This window comes from Fundulus heteroclitus, chromosome 5, assembly GCF_011125445.2.
Source record: "Fundulus heteroclitus isolate FHET01 chromosome 5, MU-UCD_Fhet_4.1, whole genome shotgun sequence".
NCBI lineage: Eukaryota > Metazoa > Chordata > Actinopteri > Cyprinodontiformes > Fundulidae > Fundulus > Fundulus heteroclitus.
Genome location: NC_046365.1, coordinates 41,807,904 through 41,834,649, shown reverse-complemented (window position 1 = coordinate 41,834,649; position 26,746 = coordinate 41,807,904). Strand labels below are relative to the sequence as shown.

The window sequence follows — 26,746 nt, the reverse complement described above, 5'->3', positions numbered from 1 at the left end:
TTTCTCTCTAGCATAATTTACCCTAAAATTATTGAATGTAATGATAGAAACGGCTTTTTAATGCCAAATATTTTGTTTATAAAGGTAGGCTAAATCTTTAAGGTGCAGATTAGCTCCTGTCTTCTCACAATGAATAATTAATCTAAAGAATCTTTTTGGAAAAAAATATATTTTGACTCACTGCTATTTGAAGCGGTTCCATTGAGTTCAAACTATAAAAACTTAATAAATATTCGATTTTCTGCCAGCTCTCTTTCATAGCTGTCAATCGGAACACTTTGGAAAAAAAACTTTGCTCTCATTTGCCTTTTGCTAAATAACATCATTAATGTCCCTTTGGGATTAATTAAGATTTGAATTTGAATAAAAAGGATCTTTATTGAAGTGAGATATCAGACAACCTTCTTCACAGCGTGTGTTATTGTCTTGAGTAAAAAGGACTTTATTGAAGAAAGTATTTGAAGGATTTCTCTGCTGTCCTTTGTCTGCGAGGCTGCCTGAGGCGTAGCTCCCACACAGAGCTGCAGCGGCCGTCCCATTAAAGGAGCGCACTTAGCTCGGAGGATCCAGTCAGGCTGCGGCTCGCATGATGCTTCCACATTACGCCTGTAATGGTGCCTCTCTGCGCGCTTATAAATCTAATAACTTGAGAAAACAGAGCGCTTGGTAATGGACGGATGATTAAAGGTGTGTGTGGAGATGGCTGACAGTCGGACAGAAAGACGGATGAGCGAACAGATGATTCACATGTTTGAGTGAGACCAGGGTTTAACGAGCGGCCGGGACATTAGTGGAGAATTTACAGCCGGGGAAGATGGACAGGCCTCTGGTTGGGGAGAGATTTCAGCCTGAAGCAGGCAGAGCGGCATGAGGTAACAGCTTGAAATGCTTCTGTCTATGAAATGACGGGCATGTGCACCAATCTGTCAGGCTCTCCATCATCGCTTTATAAGAAGCAATTAAGTCAGCGTTTTTTTTACAAGTGACGACGCAGCCGAAAGTCAAAAATCTTCTAAAATGTCACTTTTGTTGGTAATTTTTCCGTTTGCCTCCAGTTTTCCAAATATAGATTTGCTATTGATCTATAAATGAAGGCCATGAGCTGCCCGTGTCCTCGTAACCAAGCACCACTGGGCTCCAGGTGACATATTATTAAATTAGTGAGCATGTAATTAGGTTTATTTTCACAAAATAAATTATTTCATGTGTAAAAAAAGGGAAAAACATCAACGTGTAAGGCTGAAAATCAAAGACAGAAACAATAGGAGAGCCCAAGCAAAGGAATGAGAGAAAGCCAATTTTATGTGAAGTGTAATGCAATATAAAGCAATAATAATAATAATAATAATATTAACTTGCCTGGAAAATACATAAATATGAAACCCTTCCCTCCTTCACCATTCAGCACAGCAGGACCAGCCTGGGCCCTTTATTCCAGTTCTTACTTTATGATAAGGATCAAAGACACCTGGAATCACATCGGATGAATGAAGACAATTTTCCAGATATTAACATCCCTCACCGCACACTTAAAAGTGGCTTCTAGTCAGGATTTCAACATTATCATCACTATCTTTACTCAATCAGTGCTTATTAATACAGCTCAACAACGTGTAACTTATAGAGCCTGTTAGACCCGGCTGAGCAGTGCTGACATGACTACTTCCAGCCGGATGAAGCACCATGTCACAAAGCTCAGATCATCTCAAGCTGATTTATTGATCACTTTAAGTTCACTGCACTCCAAAGGTCTCAACAGTCTCCACATCTCCGTCCAACAGAGCCTCTTTAAGACGTTGTGAAACAGGAGATCACGATCAATAATGTGCAGAAAAACAAATCTGCACCAACTTGGAGATGCTGCCGGGTCAATATGGATCAAAATGTCTGAAGATTGTTTCTGACACTTTGTTCAGTATTTGCCCCCAAGACTTCAGGCAATTCTGAAGGCAACCTGCTTCTAAATCTGTCCTTTTGTATCTCTGGTCCTTCAGAGCCGTGGTGTCTGAACAGTTTTTCTGCATCAGTAACTTTAAGGAAAAAAATCTATTGTGTGTGTGTATATATATATATATATATATATATATATATATATATATATATATATATATATATATATATATGCAGCCATCATGGTGAGATGTTGGCTCTGAATGCACACATAACAATCAAAAACACCTGTGGAAAATCAGGTCAAACGTACAACAGAGATAAAAGGGAAATATAGTCTACAATTATTAATAGATAATACAGCATATTCAGAGATGTCCAAGTTAAAAGAAAAGATAAACAGCACTTGATTCACAGAGCGATGTAAAAAAAAAAGTCTGCAGTCTGCCCTGTGAAGCTAAAAAGTCTGCAAATAGTCATTAGCATCGTATAAAAGGGGCACGTTAAAGATAAAAAAGAGATACATGTCATGTTTGCCTAAAATAGACTAAACACTCCAGAGTTCAATAAAATGAACAAAGCGGTCAGCTTTTTGTGGAAAAACACAATAATTCGTCATACAGAAAACATAAAAAGGGTCTCACAAGTCGGCCTCATTAAAGGAGAATAATATAAATCTGTGTTTTTCAAAAGCTTGATGGATGTTTGTGGTCAAATTTACGACACAAAGGTACAAAAATTGGAGTTAATTAAAAATCGTTTGTGTTGCATCTCTGTATGCCTGAAGCATTTTAGCTACCATCTGCATCGTGTGATGCCGGGCCACATTGTTTCCATCCTTAAACTGCAGTTCTGGCCTCCACAGTGATTCTGCTCATCCTAATCAGGGTTCTGCATGTTTGCTCATCCAGTCTCCAGCCACAGAGCTCTGCTCCTCTTAAAAACATGGTCGGTGTGCAGCTTCAGCAGCCGAAGGTGAGCCACCGATGGTGACGGCAGCAGGGTGATGGAGAGGCTTTGTGGATGTGGAGAGGAGGAGGGAAGGGTTTGATTTAGCCAGCTACTCTGGAGACGCACTGAGTGAGAGTGCCAGGTTGGATAAATTCATGGTGGACGGCTCATCGCAGCTGCTGCTCGTCTGCAGCGGCGCTGCTGGCGCTTTCTGCACGCTGACTATTCTGAGATACACGCAGCTCTCTCTTCCCCCGAACCGTGATTAACCAGATTCCCGACGGAGGCCAGAGACGCCGGCGCTGCCTATCAATGTACGGCAGTTATAACTGAGACTTTCTAATAAGCCTTTTAATATGCGGCTTCAGACAGAATTTTAATCTGTTTCAGGACGGGTAAAAAAAGGGGGCTTCTGGTTGTGAAAGTTTTAATGCCTCAGATGTCCTAATATATCCGCAATCCATTCTCCCCACTGAGCCGTATCAGTGTAAAAGTGCTGATAACATTCCTGTGTCCTTGGACCGACTCATTCTGTCTTTGTGGAGCCCGGCGCGGCGACTGCCTGAAGCCTTGGTCCACCTGCAGCAGCTGTGGGTGAACATCCTCACACCGTGTGGTCAGAGCCGCTTTTCACGCCCACGCTCCATCTGACCGCCGCTTTCCACGACCCGCTGACGGCACAGACGACCCCCGATCACTGACTGCAGCCCTTACATGTCTGTTCAGATTACTAAACGCATCTCTATATCAAACAGTGCTAACCTGAATAGATAAAAAATGTAGGTTATATAGGAGTTTATTAATGAATTTTTTGTGCCTCAGCACTGTGGAGGAATTTTGACGCTCTCTTCTTTGCAGAATTGCTTTTAATTTTAATTTTAGTGGTCTGTTTAAGGCCATTGCAACTATCTGAACTCAGCTTTGTTATTGTTGTTAACAGGGTTTTGGCATATCAGTTCACTACTTTTGTTGATTTAGTGTAGTGTTCTGCTCTTTGTGTATCGTGATTGTGTTATTTTAGATCAGTTTTAGTCTCTCATTCAATTCAATTCAATTCAATTTTATTTATATTGCACCAATTCATGAAACATGTCATCTCAAGGCTCTTTCCAAAGTCAAATTCAATCAGATTATACAGATTGCTCAAAATATTTCTGTTAGAAAAATATGAACGTAATGATTTTATTTTTATCAAGTTACAGCATTTGGTTTGTTTTAAGAGTTTGCTTTCAGGAAGGTTCTGTTGTAAAAATGGTTCTCCCAGATAAGGCCGCAACAAAACTTGCTCCCTTGTTTCTTTTCAACCCCCATGTTGTAAATTCCTGAAACCTCCTGACCCTTTTCTTTTGATGTGTGACAATAAAGACAAGAGGACAGAAATGACCCGACGCAGACGATCCTAAACTTTCAGGGAGTTAAGTTCTCCGTTTGGGTATCCTCTGTCCTCTTCTATAGAACAGTCTGAAACTTGTGTTGTGTGGTTATTAAGATAAAGGGGTTATCTTAATAACCCTAACAATTTCCTATATAAGGGAACCCAGTTGATTGCATCAAAGTCCTGACAAGCAGCATTCACTCCTGAAGAAGCGTAGAGCCACAGGGAGAGTCATCTGCATTCTTGATGGCTTTGCAGCAATCCCTCATACCAAGTAAGCATGAAGCGACAAACCTTTGGTTTGTTGTTCCATCGTCTCGTTTAGCTCCCTCTGGTTATTATTCACCTTCCCCAAGTCTTCCTGTTTCTCTCTCTACGTTATCTGATTAGCTCACCTGGATCAAACGTCATTTTCCACTCTTCTCTCCATATATAAGCTCCCTGGTTTTCATGGATCCCGACTGGTTCTGTCCGTGTCGTGTTCTGGTTGTGCAAGATTTTCTGTTATCAAACTTTCACCAAGCTCGCCTGATGTTCTTGTCTGCATCTTAGTCCCACCTCCAAATCAACCACATGTAAAAGTCCTTCAATAGTTACGGGTCTTTGCGTTCTGTTGAGGAAGTTTTGGTCCTGGCCTTGGAGCTCTCCTAGGGAGTTTCTCCCTTTCTCATTGTTCAACCCTGAACTCTGACCTTAACTGAGATGAGATTCTGTGGATTCCTTTAGGTCAGGGCATGATGATTTTTGATATTGTCTAGCCTGCATCATGTTGTCTGACAGGTTCTGTTTAATCGAGTTCTTTATTCTATTAATTTGGCATTATTCATGCCTTGTTTGTGGCAGATAATTCATAATTGAAGACATGGGGTTCTGAGTTAGGGATTGTTTCTTTACATTAGGCCAGGCTGGTCTAAACTGTTTTTTATACTTTAATAATTGAACTCATTGTCTGAAAAAGCCTTTTTGTATTTAGTTGAATTTATAGTCTTGGTCTGATCTTACAATTTGTGCGACGATATGCAATATTTGCTAGGAAAGCAAAAACAGAAGAAATCTGTAAGACGGTAAACACTTTTTCAAAGTTTTTGTCCTTAAGAAATAATGATTTTTCACTTATTGCTGTTTTCAATCTTCCTGGGATGTGCACACTGCACGGTGCACAACTTTTAAAGATGCTGCCACAGTAGAACTACGTCACCGGACCCTAAATCAGGTTATTCTGTGACAGGAGCGATCAATAGTCTGATGATGTCACAGCCCGATGAACCCTGACACTGATGATTTCTGATAAATGGCCCCATTTTCACCCATCAGATGGCAATATATTCGCCCACCATGCATGCCCATCCAAAGTTATTCTGAAAAGGTTCCTAAAGGGGAACAAATTGACAATGTGCTGAGAATATTTTTCCATTTTCATGCCGTTTTGTAAACTGTGAAGTTTTCTGAGATCCCTTTAAAGAACTTCAGTCTGGCTTTAAAGGAATGAAATAAGTATATCAGTCGATGTGAGTGATTGCTTTATTTGAAGTCACACAAGGCTTTAAGGGCCATCTTCGCTGCATTTTTAGGATTTGCATGCTTTGGGCTTTTTTCTCTCAGTCTATTTGTGAAATGAGAAAAAGCTCCTTGATTAAGCCCCAGGCTTCTGAAAGCAAATTAAACCTGGCAGCTCAGAGAAGCTGTTCACACTTTCAAAGACGGCCTCAAACGCTAAAATCCTATCTGAGCATGGAGTTCTCATCAGTGGTGTGGCCGAAATTCAAATATTTAAACGTCACCATCCAGAGGACGGTCTGGATTTACCGGTTTTAAATTGATTTATAAATCTGTAAACATAAAGAGTCCCTGTGTGTCAGAAGAAAATCCTGCTCTGCTGTTGTATGATCAGGTTAAAACTGCATCGACATGAATTACAGTAAAAGAGGAATGTTACTTTATTTTACTTATTTAATTCAAAAAGTCCAAACTTGTAAAATTCAGTATTCACAATTCAGTATTTGATGGTTTTATTTATCTTGATGATTTTGATTTATTGAAAAACCCCAAAAACCTTGTTTTATTTTGTTTTTGTTTTAAAAAAAATCAAGAAAACAGGATTTTTAAGACAGTCTGTGCACTCAGCACAGACTGTCTTGAAAATCAGGGCTCTTTCTACCTCTCTGTACATGAATTACTGCATTTATGCAGGTCGGTGATCAATTTGTGGTTCTGCTGAGGTGTTCAGGAAGCCCAGCATACTTTAATAGTAACCTTCAACTTTCTGGAATTTATGTCCATTAAATTTTCTGGAAAACACAGTGGTAACACATTATAGCAAACGTTATTAGTTATAGCAGTGTGGGAAGTAAAGTTTCCTGGTGGTTGACTCTTACTCCATAGCCTGGGCAACGCTCTTCTAACGTTTTTGGTTCAGAGGTGCCTTAATGCAAGGAACCTGATCTTCCCCTGTGTGGCCTTTGAAGCTCTAACTCTAGCTGCAGTCCACATCTTCTGAATCTCAACCAGACTCTTGAATTGGTTTTGCGTCATAATCCTCTGAAGGCTGCAGTTATCCCTGCTGGAAGTGCAGCTATTGCAGCTGCACGTTTTCCTTCCATTAATATGCTTGGAGACAGCCAGGTTCTTTGATTCTCCTTTTGTGGTTTACTAGTGTTGATACTGTTGTGGTATTTAAGACGGGTCTTTGTCTCAGTACTGGGTTACATGGTCAACAGTATGGCTTATCCTCAGCTGTTACACATGAGATCGTGTTTATCATTGCCATAACATTTCTTTCATTTTTTTATATCTATGTGATGTCTACCTGATGTAGTATTCACATTTTCTGTGGAGCACGGTTTTGGGTTGCCATTAACTTCAAGACATAATCGTTGGGGTTAAAGCTACCGTTGGTAATCCTGTTCCAAAACACTTTTTGTTATACAGGGTAAAATCGTCCTACATTATGAGGTTAAAAAGAAGATCTCTGTGGGAGCTGCAGGCCTGTAAAAACTCTAACTGGTCACGTAACACCAGTGTGCGTGCTCGTTCCTTGTTAGTTTCTGTTTGCTGGCTGCGCACGCACACTTCTAGTGTTTATGTATCTGATTAGCTTAGTGGTTAGCTTAGCGGTTAGCTTCAGCGTTAGCCGTTCATTGTGGTTTCGCTGCTCTCACTGTAGACTTTGATAATGGCTGAGAGTCACAAGAACCAGACTGTCTTACTTGTTTATGAGAAGAAGAGGAGGACCTCAGCAAAGAGAAATAAGACCAGAGTGGATTTAGGAGATTTTTTCAGGCGATCCCCCTGAGGAGTGGAAGACAGAGGTAAGACGGTCTTGGGCTTGCAGTTATTCAAAAAGGGACTTGGGGAAACTTCTGGAAAAATTATAGACTCTCCCTTTAACCAAGTGTTGAAATATAGCACACCGTCTGTATTTATGCTATATAATATAAGATGAGCCTAATTTTGGATTGAGTTACTGAAAAAAATTAACATTCTGATTACACTAATTTATTGAGCCGTACCTGAATGTGTTGACAACCTTAAGGCTGATGATGAAGAACTGAGTTCAGGAAGTTAAATCAGGTCTGGCCTGGGCTGTATGTGTCTTCAGATAAAAATAGATGTCCTGTGTTTTCTTGTTTTCAGGTCAGGACATAAATTGACTCCAATACACTGCCCCCCATAAAAGTGAACTAGTGCTGGAGAACAATATAGTTCTCTTCAAAAAAGCAAGGACATTTTTTATCCATATATACAAAACTTATCAACCCACTCAGTTTTAATGTCAATGTGTCAATTTTTTTATCCAAATCTCTACATTTTCAATGTCTTTCTGCTCTTGATGACTCACTTGTTCAGTCAGACAGTCAGATATTTAATCTTTGGACAAAAATAAGCTAAGGAAATGTTTTCAAAGACAACATAAACTTTTTTGGAAGATATTAATCTTAACACAGTTTCATTGTAGCTGTGCAGAAGAGGAGAGGGATTCAGGTAGTCGTCAATCATCGCTGCCTCAGAGATTTCGTCAAAGATTTCTTCATGAGTCTGAATATCAATGAGTTCTAGTTTTTTATCTTACAAAATGTGCTTTCAAAAATCTAATGTTTACAGTTCTACCTGGCAGATCAGATGCGAGGTTGTAGAGTGAACAGAAGAGAGCTGGTAATTAACTTTAGTTCCCTGGGGAAGATTAGTGTAAGACCCCTTAGTCAAAGTCCATCCAGGGTCTTGCTCAGGGACCCATAGTGGCAGTCTGTGGGAGTTGAACCAGGTACTCTCCAAACGCAAGTAAACTGTTCTAACCACTAGGCCACCACTCCTAAAGGTGGATGGAAGTACTGTTTAGAGATGAAGCATGGAGCTAAATAAGGATCAAAATGTGATTGATCATTTTATTGAAACCAAATAAGAGGAAATAAAAAAGGAATGTTTCATTAAACTGAAAAAACCCTGAAAAGTTTGAATTCGAGTTAAGAGCAAATTAGATAAAATTTTCCTTTGTTTCAGCTTTAAATATATTAAAGTTCTCCAAACACCCAGATGGAGCATAAAGTACCGCTGTGTTGCATTCAAGGCAACGTTTGTCATGATCCTTGGGTGTTTGGATTCTGGCTTTCATTAATACTTCTGATAACTACTTTGGTGTTTACTTATGTTTGGAAAGTATTGCAGTACTCAGCTCACATCTCTGAGTTCATTATTTTTTTAAAGGTCTTGCCATATAATTTCATTCCTTTGTGTTGTGTCCTTGTTCAGCTTCATATGTGTTAATTACTCTCCCTCCCTCAGCTTATCTGTTGCTTTCCTCTGCAGCTGTTCCAATTCCCCCTAATAAGCTAACCTGCATCCAGATATCTTTCTCCACCCTTCACTCAGTTTAAGCTCCCTGGTTTTTATTGCTCCTTACTGGTTCCTTCTATTATGCTGCATGTTCTCCATGTCTTGCTCTTCCTAGGATTCCCACCATAACTTATCCTTGTTATTCATTACTAAAACCTGCTGTTTTGCCACCGTCCATGTCTGTGCTTCAGTCCTTTATTAACCACAAAACATGGCAGTCTGTAGATCCAGAGGAGATTCCCCTTTATCTCTGAAACAATGCCCCAACTCCACCTCGAATCTGCTCAAATGCTCACCATTTTTGATAGAACAGACCTGTGCAGGCAGCGGTTCTCTCTGATGAAGATGAACAAGCCGACGTATAGAAGCACAGAAATAAAGCTCCAAGTACTCTAACAGTTTCAACAGCACCGAACCTAACACCAAACTTGTTGCCAAGAAAGGATGACAAGCATCGTCTTGAAATAAAATGATGTGTAGAGTTGAAAAAAACATTCAAAGAGAGAAAGAGGGGGGGGGGGGTATTCTGCCCATTCCTCTAGGCTATACAGCTCCTCCATGCTGGATGTTTTTCTCTGGTGAACAGAGATCTTCAGGTCTAACCTCAGATTCTCAGTTGGAATGAGGTCTGGACTTTGACTAGGCCATTAAAACACATTAAAATATTTCCCCTTAAACTCCTCCATTGTCCATTGTTGCTTTAGCAGGATGCTTCGGGTCGTTGTCCTGCTGGAAGGTGAACCCCCAACCCAGTCTCAGATCACAGGCTGACTGACACCGGTCCTGCTCCAGAACCTCCCTGTATTCAGCTCCATCCATATTTACCTCAACCTGGAGCAGTTTCCCAGTACCTGCTCCTAAAAAACATCCCCCAGCATGATGCTGCCATCACCATGTTTGACTGTGGGGATGGAGTTCTTGAGGTGATGGGACGTTCTTGATCTTCCTTAGGCTGTGTGTTACTCAACGGTGGTACAGGAGCTAGGAGTTTGTCTTGTAACTGGTGGGTTGGCGGTATGAACCCGTCCATCTCAGTCTTTGTGTCCTTGGACAGGACACTTTACCTGCTGACAGGAGTCAGAGGGTCTGGTGGCGCCGATTGTATGCTCCAGGGCAGCTGTGGCAACAGTAGCTCTCCACCGTCAGTGTTTTAATGAGTGAAGGTAGTGTGAAGGGCCTTGGTGTCAGGTTGGGTTTTGGACTGCCCCCTCTCCTGTGGCATCTCAAGTCTTCACTAAGTGTGGAGCCCATCCCCCCATCAGGGTCCCCTGCGTTGGCTGGCGCCTTGACTCTCAGATACGTTTGTGGTCCTCGATGTTCGGGGCTGGGTGCCCGGTTGTGGGCTGACTCACTCCTGGCGGCTGCTACCCAGGGTCTGGGCCCCGTAGCTCTTTCGGGGCCCCCCTGGGGGGCAGGGTGAACCTGGTGTAGCTGGCTGCCGGCGGAGCCTGCGGTCTCGTCACCGCAGCTCCAGGGGGCTTCGGCACCGTGGCTGTTGGGGGTTTCCTGGGGTTCCTCTCTGCTCTTCTCTGGGTTGGGGTGTGAGCAGCACTCCCTCTGTTTGTCCCTCTTCGGCCCCTTTACTCTGGGGGCCCTGTTAGACACATGGGGTTCTGGTTTCCCTGGCGTCTGCCTCGGTGCTCTGGTGGGGCGGGTCTTTAGCTCTTTACAACCACTATTGAGCAATTTAAAGCTTCTTGCATAAATCAAGTGGAGCACTATGGCAGAAAGCAGTAAGGCTCCACTTGTGAAAGTAAAACCTGCTGGGCTTTTTTTGTCATTAAGACAACAATTCTTAATGCTACACTGCTAGACAGGAAACATTACAAAATCTATAAAAAAATAAAATTAAATATCAGTTTTGTGTTTTTTTAATGACTTGGAGCTTGCTTCAGAGTGGGCATGTGGACGTTGGCTCTGTGTTATATCGTTTCCAACCCTTTTGAATGAGCCAGTTTCTTTATGTCATGGCTGCTTTGGTTTTTTCACAAGGAAGTTGTTTTGGAAAGGCATATTTTATTAAAAGGATTTCAGAATAGTGCAAAGCCAAAGTTAGTGTGACCTGAACAAACCTTTTGACAAAAGTTGAAATGAATAGGAACAAATCAGCCCAGTTCACTTCTGTTAGAGCACTTAGAATTTCTAAGAACTACAAAAAAAAATCATTTTGGCAAGGCAGGTTAGTTTATATTGCACCATGATCAGAAAAGGTAGATGGACAAAGGACAGTATCAATAATGAGATGATCATCTATGAAGCTTTACAGTTTTTTGTATTTAATAATTATTCATTAATCTATATCTGTTCATTTCTGCAGGGTCTGGGGACGGGGGGCTTTCTCAAGCGGTCATTGGGGTGAGAGTCAGGCAGGGTGCATCTCAGGGCAACACAGAATGTGGGAGGAAGCCAGCGTACCCAGAGAAGACCCATGCATGCTCAGGGAGAACATGCATATCCATGCAAAAAGACTCCAGGCCAGTGTTTGAACCCAGGACCTTCTTGCTGCAAGACCTCAGTGCTACCAACAGCACCACTGTGCAGCCCTAACTAATATCGGATTAATCCAGTTTATTTAAATAGTGCCAATTCTCAACATGTCTTCTCAAGACCCATTACAAAAAAGACGACTCTGTCAAATCCTACATAAAGATTCCAAGTAAATTACATACATTTCAATGGATCCTAGTTATCAAACAATGCAGTTAAGTTTGGTTTATTCCTTGGTTCAAAGTTTCCTCTATAAGGAAACCCAGCAGGTTGCAACCAGTCACTGACTGGCAGCATTCACTCCTCCTGGATGAGCGTAGAGCCACAGTGGACAGTCGCTGGCATGGAGTCGTTGACTTTGCAGCAATCCCTCATACCAAGCATGCATGTTTCTTTTGTCTCTTTTCTCTGTCTCTGCTCTGTCTTCTCTAAGCCCCAGTGGGTGGAGGCAGATGAGCGTTCACACTGAGCCTGGTTCTGGTTCTGCTGGAGGTTCTCCTCCCTGTTAAAGGGGAGTTTTCCTCTCCACTGTCGCTTCATGCATGCTCAGTATGAGGGATTGCTGCAAAGCCATCAACAATGCAGACGACTGTCCACTGTGGCTCTACGCTCTTTCAGGAGGAGTGAATGCTGCTTGGAGAGACTTGATGCAACCTGCTGGGTTTCCTTAGAGAGGAAACTTTCTCACCAACCTGGAGGATCTGATGGAAGCTGACTTTGGAAAGATCTTTGAGATCTGTGTTGTGAATTGGAGCTATATAAATAAAATTGAATTGAATTGAACGAAGCGACAGTGGAGAGGAAAACTGATCCAGGAGCAGTGTCTTTGTGAGAGAAAAAGTAGAAATGTGATGCTAGTAATGGCTCCTTTCCTGGCTTCATGTAGGAGAGCAACACAGCTAAGCAGATAAGCTCTGAACATTATTTCAAGTCTAGAGGATTAAAGCACATGCAGTTAGCTGCAGTGAAGGTTCAGCCAATATAAGGTTTCCCTTTATATTATCATAATACCACCAAAACTAAAAGTTTCATTTTAGATCAAGACGGGACTTTAATTGTTTTAATTTCTGAAGTCTATTTTAACTTACAGACAAAAAGCTCAGTTAATAATAAATATGATGTGATATTCTACTGCATGGTCAAGACCAGCGTCATTTATCAAGCACGTTTAAAACAGCTAAGTTGTATCAAAATGTTCTAATAACCTTGCTTAGAATTTAAAATGTTTAAAACCCTATTAAAAGTGCATAAATGAAGAACAGTTCAGACAGAGTAATAAAAAAACTAAGTAAAGGAAAAGAAAGTATGTAAATGTATTAAAGAGAATGAGTCACAGCACTGTGTAACCAGGCAGTGTCACATCCTGAGAACAAACTAATATCCCTCAAGTATAACCCTCGTTCTACTCAGAAGCCACCTAATTATGCTGTGATTATATTTATCTTCATTTTTTTATTCCTAGAAGGGAAATTATTTTCTCCAGGCAGACCTAGGCTTCATACCCAGACAGAAACAACCAGCACTTCCCAAAAGGCTTCAAATAACAATAAAAAGCAGAAAAGATAGAAATCCTGGTGACTAAGCTTGAATCATGGCGTGCTCGGTAAAAACATTTATAGCAACCTTTCACATTTCATCAGGTTACAACCACAAAGCTTCTGGGATTTTATGGGATTTTATGCGGTCTACACATCGTGAACTGGACACTAAATGATACTCGATCTTCACAACTACTTTAGCAAATATCTGATTATTTTTCAAACGGTATACATGCATTTGTGTTCAGCAACCCTGGGTCAACGCTTTGCAGTTACAGCAGCAAATAGTTTGGGGGAAATCTATTCGCTTTGCTAATAAAACATTTTTGTCCATTTTTCTTTGCAAAATAACTTAAGCTCAGTCAGACCAGATGAGGAGGATCTACTTTTGGGCCCGGTTTGCCTGAAGCTGTGACTATCATGCTTCACAGCAGGGCTGGATTGTTCAGGGTGATATGAAGCATCTGCCTGTACACCAGAAGGTTACATTTTGGACTCATTTCAGCTCCTTCTTGCACGTTTGTTGTGTCCCCCAAACATCTTGTGGCAAACCAGACTTATTCTATCTCTCTTTCTTTATGGTGTTCTTCAACACATTTAGCTCAGATTTGTGGAGTTTGAGATAAATAGATATTCTTGATGACAGATTTTCTCCCACCTGAGCTGTGGGTCTCTGCAGCTCCTCCAGAGCCACCACGGTCCTCCTGCTTCTCTGATCAATGCTCTCCTGGTCCAGGCTGTCAGTCCAGGTGGACGTCCATGTCCTGGTAGGTCTGCAGGTGGTCCATCCTCTCTCCAGGTCCAGATGATGATCAGAGCTCCGGGAGATGTTGTAGAACCCGACCCTGCTGTAAACTGGACCAGAAACTTTTCCCAGACCTGTTTCTTGGGTTCCCTGGTCTTCATGATGGTATTCGTTCTCTGATGTTCTCTAAGAAAACAAGTGAGAGTTTCACAGAAATGTGGAAATTGTAATAAATTTCACCTACAGCTGGTTTCACTGGATTTTATTTTAGGTGTCACCATATGGGGGCTGCATTCAAATGCATGGCACACCTTTCAGATTTCTGCTCATCAACACCCTTCAAAAATATGTCATTTATCAACATATCAATATGTATAATCCAAATAACATGAAATGAAATGTATGATTGTAGACTCATTAAAACTTCTGCCAGTTGAATCAAACATTTTTGGGGAGCAAATCCTTTTTGACATGGGGTCAGGTTATCTCGGATCAGCAAACAGGAACTTGACTTTCTCTCAGTTCTTTCTAAAGACATTTCAAAACTTATCCAGGAGTCTTTGTCAGTTCTGGAGGCGCTGATCAACCTGCAGATGGAGCGCTGCTGTTTCTAAGGACATGGATGTCCATCCTCCTAGATCCAGTCCAGGTCAGAACCAGTGACCCACCATCACTGTCCTGGTGGTTAGAAGCTGCTGCTTGGTGTGAGTGGAGGACTTGGTCTCCTGGATCATGATGAGTTGCTGATGTAATCTCTCTGGAACGTGTTGGAGGACCGAGCTGTAAACACTGGAGAGCTGGAAGCTCAATCCTCCTCCTCTGTTCACTGATGGCTTTTCTCTTTGAACCAAGATGGCTTCTTTCATTCCTCTTTCAAACCATCTGTTCTCCCCGTCCAGGATCTGGACATCATTGTTGTCAAAAGTGTCTCCTTTGTTCTTGAGGTGCAGGTGGACTGCTGAATCTGGTCCCTAGCTGCTGGTCCTCCTGCTGCTCCAGGCATTGATGTAGCTGTAGTTTAGTTTCTCTGATGGAGTCTGAGCCGTCCTCTCTGCATTGGACCGCAGACACAACGACGCTCAGCTGTGGTCTGGATGTTCTGACTTTGGGAGGAACCAGTTTTTGTCTGAGGGTGTTATTAAGTTTGAAATTTACTGGTATGTTGTGTTTGTAGAATATTCTCCTGAGTCTCTCAGAAACTCCTGACACCTCTGGAACAACAATATTCTTGTGTCTCTGTTGTCTCCTCTGTGTTTTATGCTATGTCTGCTCTGACTTGTTGGACCTCTGTTTGCTGTTACGCTGACCAGGATAACTAACCCTAACCCTGCACAGGCATGTTGTCTTGGATTGGTTTATTTCCTTACTGACTGACATTAGGAGTTGAAAAATGCCGAACATATTTCCTCAGATCATCTGTGTGTTAAATTATGTTTTGTTTGATTATCTAAAAAAATTATTGAGAGCAAAAAGCTAAAGCAGATATTTTTATCTTGGAACTGTTCACATGTGATCTTAGTATCACTTCAAGTATTGATTCTTTGTTACATGATTCTTTTGAGGGTGTTGCTATAATATGTTGTCTCATATGTGAAGGTTGTACACATTTTTAACGAGCTGACCCTCCCGCTGGGTTTGGTTGTTTCTCTGAACCCAGAAGGGATCTTATGTCATCTGAGCCTCTCTCAGCTGTAGCACTCCAAACTCTCACAGGATAATGTTTAATTGCAGCAGGTAACTCACCAATGTGTTCATCAGACCTTTCTGATTAAATTTCAGGTCAACTGACTACGGAGCAACGTACCAGAAGCTGAACGACAAAGTGGGAGCAAAGACCATCCTCAGTTATCTGTATGTGAGCCCCAACAACAAGAGGAAGGTAAGGCTGGTGGTTTTTGGTTTGGTCTGAATTCAGTTAGTTAAGGTTTGTCTGTTTTTGTCCATCTGACAAGCTGTGAGATGTCAATCACAGCCCATTGTATAACTCGTGGTTCTGGGTTGTCAGGAAGATGCTTAGACCAGAACTGATCATTTGTCCACATCCAGATTACACCAAGACAGCTGAGAAAAAAACTATTCATGTGTTTAAAATGGATATCTGTTGATTGAGTGTCCAGGTTTAAGTCCCCTGACGGTTAAAACCATCTGTTTTAGTTTGCCTCTCATCATACAACTCGTCTTACATCAGAACAAGAAGATCTGTCACATCAAAACTGATAATTAGGATCAAAAACAAAGCAGAAACAGGAAAAAAAAGACAAATAAAGGTACAAAAAGAACAAATACCCACCGTCACCATCGACCCAACAGGAAATAGCCCCAGCATACATCCAGGCAGGGTGGTTACTGACCAATCAGAGGCTGTCCAGACTGGACACGAGTATAGAGAGCTGGAAGTTAGATGAATTAAAAAGAAAAAGTCCAAAAAACATCAAAACACAAAATTATCTAAAGCAAAAACTTCACAAAATATGCACAACCATAAAAACCTCAACATCTTTTTAGCCTTTGTAGGACATTACTCTCCTGATGTGTGATCAATCATAATTTTATTCTCTTAGTACATCAGTAACCAAACCCTTTAATGATGACTAAAGGAAACAGAAACTTGTGGTTTTTTATATCATTTTGTCAAGAGATGATTAATAGGAATAAAGTCAGCAGTAGAACAGCCTCTGCTCTGTGGCCAGCTGAGGGAACAGTTAGCTGGCTCTGCTCTTTGCCACTGGTTTGAAACGATGTAGAAACACATTATGGGACAAGTTGAACCCTAAATGTTTGACTCGCACAGATCCATGTTGATAATTCACACCTAAAACCCATGAACAGCTGACATAGCAGCATGTTTTTCCTCTAAGTCGCTGCCTTATTTCTCTGATCTTCCCAGCTCCTCACCCTATCTCTAAGGGAGAGCCCAGACACCCTACGGAGAAAACTCATTTCAGCCGCTTGTATCCGGGATCTTAGTCTTTCAGTCATGACCCATGAAAAGCTTGCTCTCGGGAACAAGAAGATGTCAAAAACAATTAGACTTATTTAAATAATCTTTTGAGTTCGTAAGTTTGTTCGCTCTGAAAAAAAAAGTATCCCATTATAGTTGCTTTCTGCACGATTTGACAAGGTTTGTCCTAAAAGACAATTTATTAATGTTTTTCAAGTAGCGTGCTGTATTTCATGACAGTTAACATTAATTTTTACTTGAAATCAATTTTAATAAAATTGTATTATCTGGTCTCTCTCTATGGAAGTCTAAACCTACACTTTATGTGGATAGTTTGGATTTTCTAACTTTGAAAAATGATTTTGTGAAAACACATGAAGGGTTCACCAGAACGAGACCTACAAGGTCCGACCGGTTCAGCCTGAGATAAATTGATCAGACATGTTTCTCTTAGGATGCATTCACACCAGACCTGCTTAGTGCGCTTTATTCAGACTCTGGTTTGTTTGCTCAGAAGGTTCAGTCCATTTGGGCAGGTCTGAATGTGCAATCAAACTCTGATGGGGACCAAAAAAATTAACTCCAAAAGCAGGAAGCAGGCTACACCGCAGGGCAATCTGGGTAAATACAATTGTTGTTGAGCTATAATACTAATGAAGTAACTTATATGTTGTAAATACCTTGCTTGACAGCTGTGTATGCGTGACATCAGTTCTGTGAAGCTGTATTCGCCCTGCTCACACGCTGCTGCCTCATACAGACCCGTCTCACCGCCTGGTCTAAAATATTCAATTCAATTCAATTTTATTTATATAGCGGCAATTCATAAAACATATCATCTCAAGGCTCTTTCCAAAGTCAAATTTAATCAGATTATAGAGATTGGGTCAGATCCTCCAGGTTGGTGAGAAAGTTTCCTCTCTAAGGAAACCCAGCAGGTTGCATCAAGTCTCTCCAAGCAGCATTCACTCCTCCTGAAAGAGCGTAGAGCCACAGTGGACAGTCGTCTGCATTGTTGATGGCTTTGCAGCAATCCCTCATACTGAGCATGCATGAAGCGACAGTCTCCGTGGTCCTCTGCCTCGTCCTCGGCTCATGCTGAGCCCACTGTTGAATTGGGCTTGCCTGGCACACTTGCTACAAGTGTTTCTGTGTTTCTTGGTGCAGCGGCATCACAGGCGAGGGGTTGAACGGGCTGGTCATGAGGTTTGGTTCGTTTGACAAAATGCAGCACGAAAGCAAACCGCACCAGCTGAAAAGTTGCAATTTGGTCCCCAATCGAACCGAGTCTACCGGACGATCAGCTGTAAAAACGACCTTAGTCTTCGGTCTCATAGTGTCGCCTCTGAGAGAACCAGACTGGGTCCCTTAACCTGCGGTTCTAAATGTTCTGCTCCTCAGCTCAGGAGATGGAGAATTCCTGCAGAACAGTTGTTGGACCATAAAAGTATCCTCCTGAAAGATGAAATAATGAATTTGGCAAATAAAAACAACAGTACCAAGACGATCCAGGCTTCTTTAGCCAAACTGGGCACAATGTTGTCTTGGCTTTAGCTGCTCAGTCAGTTATTGGGTGTTTTTCTCAATTTCTCATTCATCGCTGACTCAGCTCTCAGAAACACACAAATCAGAGTTTTTGCCACATCTTCATCAGCTAGTTTTTAAAATAATAGATTTTTTTCCCAAAGGACGGAGAATTTCTAACTAACTGAACTAAACTGTGACAAAACTGAGATCCTGCTTGTAGGAACCAAATCTGTACTATCCAAAGCTGACGGCTCCACAGCCCCCCCTTTACCTCGGGTCAAGAGTCTGGACTGGAAAAATTACCAATTTTTAGAGGTTATTTAAAAACTATATATTGATAGCAATGTTGAATTCAATTACACAGTAAAATAGGCAGTTAAACGTAAAACAGTTATACTTTAAAAGTGGTAGTTTTATGAATTAAAGAAGACTGCGGTTTATTTTATTATTATATGTTGCAGTGCAGTCGGCTTTTCTTTGTTAAACTGTCAAAAAGATTAGTTGAAGGGGGTGTGAAAACTTTCTGTTAAATCACTGGGGGGCCCACAAAGAAAGGTTTGGGAGCCACTGCTCTATAGCACCCTGTCGTTGACCTCTCACATTAATAACATCGTATATTTTACTTTTGATGATTAATATTTTGCAGAATTTTAATCATCTTCATGTCTCTCTTTCTCTGCACTCCAGAAAACTGTAAAAGTGCTGAAAGCCTGAGTTCCTTTAAATCAAGGTTAAAAATCTGCTTGTTTAGAGCTGCCTTTAGATGTTAATGTTCTACTTAAACTGTTGTAGTTCACTGAAACTTTGTTAGATTAAATCTATAGTCCAACTTATCTTGATTTCCCAATGTGCGTTCCTCTGAATATTTTCCTTTCTCATGTTCTGTTCAAGTTCAGCACTATGAATTCTCACTGAAACAAATAAACTTGTCTTCCCTTTCATAATGCTACTCATGATCATCTCAGTTTTATCATAAAAAAACCACAATAACAAAAACACGTCTATCTTAAGTTTAAGTTAATTGAAAATATTACAGCCACTTATCAGACATATTTTCATACACCTCTGTCTCTGTGACCCTTGTCCTGGGTCTTTCTGCATGGAGTCTGCATGTTCTCCCTGTGAATGCGTGGGTTCTCTCCGGGTACTCCGGCTTCCTCTCACAGTCAGAGAACATGACTGTTAGGTTAATTGGCCTCTCTAAATTCTCCTTAGGTGTGAATGTGTGTGAATGGTTGTTTGTCCTGTTTGTCTCTGTGTCAAAGAGTCCAATTATCCATCTCAGGTAGGAGACCTGACCTTACTCCCATTATAATAAAATGATCTTAAGGCTCAGCTTTGTTTATAAGATAAGTCAATTTATTAATAGCTCACCTTAAAAAAAAAGCTGCACTGCATAACCACCTTTTACATGTGGTAAAATGTTTTGTTTTTTATGTGCAGAAATTGTAGCAAAACCTCTTAATGGTTTATGGTTTTACTTTTTCTCGTCTCTGATTTATCAAGCTAAGAAAAAAAACTTCCACGATGGCGTTGACTCATCTTCATCTGGATGATTTCTGCTCTGCCAGGTCTGATGTAAAATGGCCAGAGTTTCATTACAGGCTGTGATCAAATGGAGTCACCCTGCATTCAGACATTTGCCCCTCCCTGCTTCTGGTTTTGGTCCTTTTGCCCAGAAACATGAAGGTATAAATGTTTGGATGAATCTAACGCTGCATCAGTCAGACAGGAAGCTGAGCAGGTAGGGTTTTTTTTCCTGCTAATTAGTGGCCATTTGGAGCTGAACACAACAGTGTGCTGTTCCAGGCGCTGCTGAGGAAATCAAATGATCCTGGATGCAGTCCACCTTGAGCTGTGCATTCATGTGTTTGAAACCGGATCAGATGCTCCTTACGGCTTTAAAACAGGAAATGTCCAGGAGTCTGGCTCAGGTCTGCTGGAAGAGGGTTTGAACTCCTTCCATGACATTCTGTCACTTTTTTGTGATCAAAATAAAAGAATGAACGATGCGACCTTTTCCAGAACCGTTTCCATCCTGCAGCTGAAGCGAAGATTAATCTGATCTGGTGCCAGTTAGGTGAGAATTTCTGTTTGGTTTTTGTTTTTTTTCTTCCTTTTAGCAGGTTTGGAAAACCTTTCTGTGTAAATCCGTGGCAGCTCATCGGTAATGATGAGTGTTAATTACTTTTTCTCAGCTCAGCTCCATTTGGGAAAATGAACTCAGGTTCCATCATCACCCTGGACAATTACAACTCTTTTTAACCAGATTTTATGCATGTCCATTTTCTCTATAATTATTCCAAATACTCCCTAACCCAGGAGCAGCAGTTTCCTCTTGTCTGACCTTGTTGCATCCATTTAGGCTTTATTGCCTCTGGAGAATGAGAGTGATTGCGAGTTAAAATGTTCTCGTTCCCGGCATGGTTGCGGATCTGTTGCAGAAAAAAGCTCCTCTAATGCGTCGGACCACAAAAAGACGGATTTATTTAACTCCGTCTCTAATTTCCCATGAAGCTATTACCGTGGCGTTTTTCACTTTATGTCATGAACTGGATTCATTCGCACTGAAAAGCAGAGTGAGAGGAAAACCCACGTTTTAGAAGCTTTTGTTGCGTTTGCTTGGAGAGTGGCGGGACCTCAGCAAGGCAACTTGTACGGTCCAGAAGCTTTACTAATTAGGCAGCGCTGCAGAGCAACAACAGGAGATCACGACAGCTTCCAAGTCCAAAAAAACAGCTCGCTGAGCAGCACCAGACCTCAGTTTAAACCCACAACAGCAAGCAGATGAAGATCTGCAAACAACTTGGCAGCTTTGGTAATATCTGTCCACACGGAAAGGGAAACACTCAGACACACAAGCAGATAAATCTAAATAAAGTGGGACATAACATAATAGTTTTTTTTCATATATTAGCACACATTTGCTTCTGTGTCTGTGTTTCCAGCTTCCCTTCACACTCAGACCTGAATGCTAATAATCTCAGTCTCACACAGGTTTAAACACCTCTCCCTCACACAGATCGCGTTGCAGTAGCGCGGCCTTTCGTTGGGACCTGAGGAAAATAAAAACAACGCTGAGTCACAGCGGCATCATCAGAAGGCTATCATCACTGTAGGTGTTGTCACAGTCAATAGATTTAATCTAAGCCGACGGCCAATTTAGCAGTGAACCACGGCGCGCCTCTCTCTGTCAGAGGCTGCTGTCCTACGTGTCTTACATTCTCCCCTTAGTCCACACTCATAATGAACATTTATGAATGAATACCAAGCAATGCCTTAAAGGGGCCGAGTCATGCACAATGACAATAAAAAACACACAAAAAACATATATTTATCTTCAAATAAAACTATATATGCCAAGTGCTCGTTCTGAGAATAATGTTTGCACCGGTTCTGATCCACATCATTTTTGTGCCATCTGTACCTTGTTCAGCAACTCCACAGCAAACATTGTGACATAATTGTTAAAAAAATGTAATAGAGAACAGAGAAAACTTAACAGCTTGAAAAGAGACACAAATTACATATGAGGATATCCATGCATCACCTAGACAGACTACATCCAACTTTTCTGCACTACCAGAGACTCCAAGTACACGACAAAATGTATTTAAGGTGTAGATTTAGAGGTAGAGCTCAATCAGAGCCTTAACATCATACATCACCGCTTTGGGTTGAACCGTCATCATCAGATGTACAGCAACCGGGCTTCTCCCTGTAATGTGGGACCAGGGTGTTCTTACAGCTACGATGCTGCAGTGTTATAAGGGAAAAAACATTATTTAAGTGGAGAGTGAAGTAAATCATCTGTGCTTTCAGATCTTCTGATCTAATCTCTTCTAGCTTGAAAATGGAGTCAGGGATTGGATTTCATAGGCTGATGAGTTATTACTCATCATAAAAGAAAGTAACTATGTTACCTGTTTTATCTGAGCTTTTAATGCTATTCATGAGCCAGTGATTCCTCTCTGAATGCTCCTAGCCCAATAAATATGTGGGGTACAGATTTTCCTTTGAGATTTTGACAAAATGAAAGGAGCAAACAAACCGGGTTTTTGGAAGTCATGTCCCATTTTTCAGTGATCCGGGTTATCACAACATCAAACAGGCTTAAATCAGAGGCAAATGGACTTTCTCTCAGTTCTTTTTAAAGACATTTCAACTCTTATCCAAGAGTCTTTGTCAGTTCTGTAGGCTTTGATCAACCTGCAGGTGGAGCGCTGCTGTTTTTCAGGACATGGATGTCCATCCTCCTAGAACCAGTCCAGGTCAGATGTAAATCAGTGACCCACCATCTCTGTCCTTGGTGGTTAGAAGCTGCTGCTTGGTGTGAGTGGAGGACTTGGTCTCCTGGATCATGATGAGATGCTGATGTAATCTCTCTGGAACGTGTTGGAGGACCGAGTTGTAAACACTGGGGAGTTGGAAGCTCAATCCTCCTCCTCTGTTCACTGATGGCTTTTCTCTTTGAACCAAGATGGCTTCTTTCATCCCTCTTTCAAACCACCTGTTCTCCCCGTCCAGGATCTGGACATCATTTTTGTCAAAAGTGTCTCCTTTGTTCTTGAGGTGCAGGTGGACTGCTGAATCTGGTCCCTAGCTGCTGGTCCTCCTGCTGCTCCAGGCGTTGATGTAGCTGTAGTTTAGTTTATCTGATGGAGTCTGGCCGTCCTCTCTGCATCGGACCGCAGACACAACGCCGCTCAGCTGTGGTCTGGCTGTTGAGTCTTTGGGAACCAGTTTTTGTCTGAGGGTGTTATTAAGTTTGAAATTTACTGGTATGTTGTGTTTGGAGAAAATTACTTAGAACGTCTTGTTGCAGAAAGTGCTGTATAAATAAACATGCCTTGTGTTTCCCCGATGTGTTGCGCATACACAACACCGGTCAGCTGAGCGGCGTTTTGTATCAGTGGAGAATCTAAACAACAGCTACATAAACGCATGGAGCAGCTCAGGAGGACAAGCAGCTCTGGGATAGAATAAACAGTCTACTTTTGACCACAATGATGAGCACATTCAGACAGGGACAACATTTGGTTCTTATAACCATGGACATCATAATAGTTGCAGCAGAGGACTTTAGTCATGTTAATGTTTTGCCTAAATTCATACAAAGCTATGCCTCTGCCACATCTGGGACTCTCTGATCTCAGGCCTCCAGAATTAATTTGTAAACTCAGACTGGGGCGTTTTACCAAGAACACAGACCTGCTGTCCTCTCATGGATTAAGTTTTGTGCAAAGACTGTAAGCTAAATTTAAGATGGCTTTTTCCAAACCAAGAAACATAATTCACCAGTAAACCTAAAACACTACTCAGAACACAACTGGCTGATTTTAAATCTGGAGACCTGCAGGCTGACAAAGAAGCCAGGTGGAAGCTTGAGGAAGTAATCAGGGAAGCCAAGCACAGGTACAAGCAGCACATAGAAGATCGATTTCAAACAACACTGAGGGCCAGATACAGGGACAGTTTGAGTGGCACTAGCACCATTGAGAGGACACTCCAGAAGAATCACATCTTTTCCGACCCCCACTAAACCAGCAGAGATACAGGAGGAGCCTTCACAGCTCTACCAACGCTAGGCCAGACTGCTGGTCCAGAAGGTTTTAGTAGACGAATCCTCAGAAACATTTTCACCATATCCCTCCTTCACTCTATTGTTCCAACATGCCTGAAGTCTGCAACAATAAATCCACAACCAAAGAAGGCTGTGGTTAACTGAATGAATGTCGTCTGCTGGCTTTGATCGAGATCATCACCAGATGTTTTAAAAGACTCATCTTCTCACGCATTAAAACTGCTCTTCCTGATGACCGTGCACGCATAGGTCACTGGAGGATGCAGTTCTAACAGCTCTTAACGAAGCCCTGACCCACCTGGAGAAGGACAACACCTGTGTCAGGATGCTTTTTGAGGATTTCAGCTCTGCCTTTAACAGCTATTCCCCATACGGTGATTAATAAACTTAGCGACCTGGAGGGAAGAGTTAACACCATAGTGAAGTTTGCTGAGGACACCACAGTTGTAGGCTTTAATTTTGATAATAATGGGCCAATCTACAGAGGAGGTCCAGAACTTAACGCTATGATGCCAGAAAAAGAACCTGGACCTCAACATCTCCTGGACAAAGGAGATAATTCTGACGCCACACACACTCCTGTCCTGATACTTCTGGCTGAAAGAGTCGATAAGTAGAGGTTCCACATCGTCTGCTGACCTCACCACAGAGACAGAGCACCTCCTGCTGTGTTTCTGCCCTGTGTGGTTCTCCAGCTGCTCTCAGCAGAATAGGAGGCGAAGTCTGAGGATGCGTTTATGAACCACAGCTGACTTCATTTACACCTTAAATCTCTGAAGGAAAACATTTTTCATTGAGTGGAAAATGACAATAAATTCTATTCTATTCTATTCAATGTAACCTTTGCTGTCAGAAGTTGCCTTAACAATGCGCAAAAAAAGTGGTGATTTGCATCTGTTCCTACCGTCTAATGTTTTTTTTAATCCACTTCCAGGTGGTATTAGTGAAGAAAAGACTTAAATTTATGAGTTCATCGTCTTTACTGACAATTGAAACACAGAAAATTGTTTCTATGTCTTGCAACAGCTTGGAGACAAAGCACAGCGCATGTCCTGCACATAGTCTCCCACTCCGAAACAAAGCATCATCCCTTCTTCCAGGCACACAGGCAGGCAGGCTAGTGAAGGAGGGCAGCAGACATGGCAGGTTTTTGACTCTCATCGCTGCCCCCATGGAGGGCACCATGTGACTTCTGCCGGTGGGAAACAAAAGCCTCTTTTTACTGCAGGAATGGGAGTAAATTAGACCTTTGAGGTTGCTAGAGATCAGGGGAGTAAAACACCGGGGAGGGAGCATCGGCAAATAAACTGACAGAGAGCGAGTGAGCAAGGAGGGGTGTAGAGGGCAGAAGGAGGGCAGCAAAAACTGGATAAATAGATACCTGGCCCCAGGGTCAGTCACAGAGAAACAGGCTGACAGCACAGTAATTACATCAATTTTTAGATTGTGGCTCCATACAGACGCCATACATGTGAGATCAGAGCTGGAGCACACATGAGGGGAAATAATTTAGACTTTTTCTCTGAGATTTTGTGTGAGAGCCCACAATTATAGTAAATTGGTGAGGATGCTGAGTGCTTGCTTTAAAAAAGAAGCTCACGTATTGCGGTCATACAAATGGGGATAGCCTCTAATGGTTGGAAAACAAAGAGAATTTTCTGGGGAAGCATTGAGTGACAGATGGATTGAGCTTCTGCTTTGCTCTCAGCTTGAGTGTTCTCTGTGAGGAATGCATAATACGGCTCTTCACTCACTTAAACAAAAGCTCCAGATCTCAGGTAGATCTTCATGACAAAGCCATCGCTTCCCTGCCGGTCCATGTTTGTGGACCCTCGTGTTTACATGTTGCAAACATTCACCCCCCGGTGGGGCTGTGACAACAATAACAGGCAGGTGGGCCCAGCACCAACTTACCTGAGATCAGACCTCAAACACTTGTTTTTTCCTCCTGTTGTTCTTTCAGGACCATTCCTCGCTTTCACACTTTGGTCACTTTCTCAAAAGCGTTTGTAGTGTTTGAACTGTTTAAATCCTTATCAGAAAAGGCTGGAATAGATAATAGTTCCAGCGTTTAATGGAAATGGAAATATTAAAAGACCCATCAAGCAAACCCTTAAAAACGTCCTCATCTGCATTAAAAATGCTACAATTATTACTTTATAATTATTTCAGTTTACTGGTTTTCAGCTTTTAGGGTCAGACTGCTCATTATGAACACATCGGTGAATATAAATGTTGAGTTTCCTTGTCAGAAATGGATCACTTTGAATTTTTAGCATGCTAAAAGGTTTTTGTCAGGTAATGTAGTGAAAACACAAACCTTTCAAGGTAAGAGAGTAAAATAAGGGAGCACACCAGTCACTTCGTCATTCCTCAGTCTCTGCACTTTAACATTTTCTTCTTTTTGTCAGACATATTTGTGGAATAAAAACAGTGCATTTAGTTTTAGTGCTGCTGGTAGCGCAAGTCTAAAAAAAACAAAGTAGCCAAATGTAAGTCAACCATAATTAATTTTACTTCTTCTTCCAAAGTACTTAAAGCAACAAAGAACAGCATACTTTTTATTCTGTTATTCATCTCGCTCAAAGTTGTAATTCTGATCTTTAAACCCAATTTTCTAGCATAATTTATTGTCCTCATTGTTCTTTGCAAGGCTTGTAATGTATTTAGAGAGAGAATAAGTGCCTCTTCCTGCTTTTTACCCCAGCTGGTGGAGTCCTGCAATGGAATCAAAGAGATTCACAGAAACTGATGCGTATTTGTAGAGTTTTCTAACTACATAAAGTTAAAACTTCACCATTTGTGAGAAATGTTGCTACATCAATCGGGTCTTCCTCATGTTCAGCCGTGGGCATTTTAAGTTCCTTCTCAGTTAACA

The 26,746-nt window shown here is 41.6% G+C and overlaps 1 protein-coding gene across 1 annotated transcript in view; it reads left to right on the top strand.

Annotated features, from left to right (window-relative positions):
- The window catches only part of LOC105936034 (VPS10 domain-containing receptor SorCS1), a 234,871-nt gene that overhangs the window by 99,108 nt on the left and 109,017 nt on the right, over positions 1-26,746 (top strand). The window contains exon 3 of the mRNA XM_012876673.3: positions 15,596-15,695. Coding sequence (XP_012732127.3) covers positions 15,596-15,695 — 100 coding nt within the window. The remainder of the gene's footprint in view (positions 1-15,595; positions 15,696-26,746) is intronic.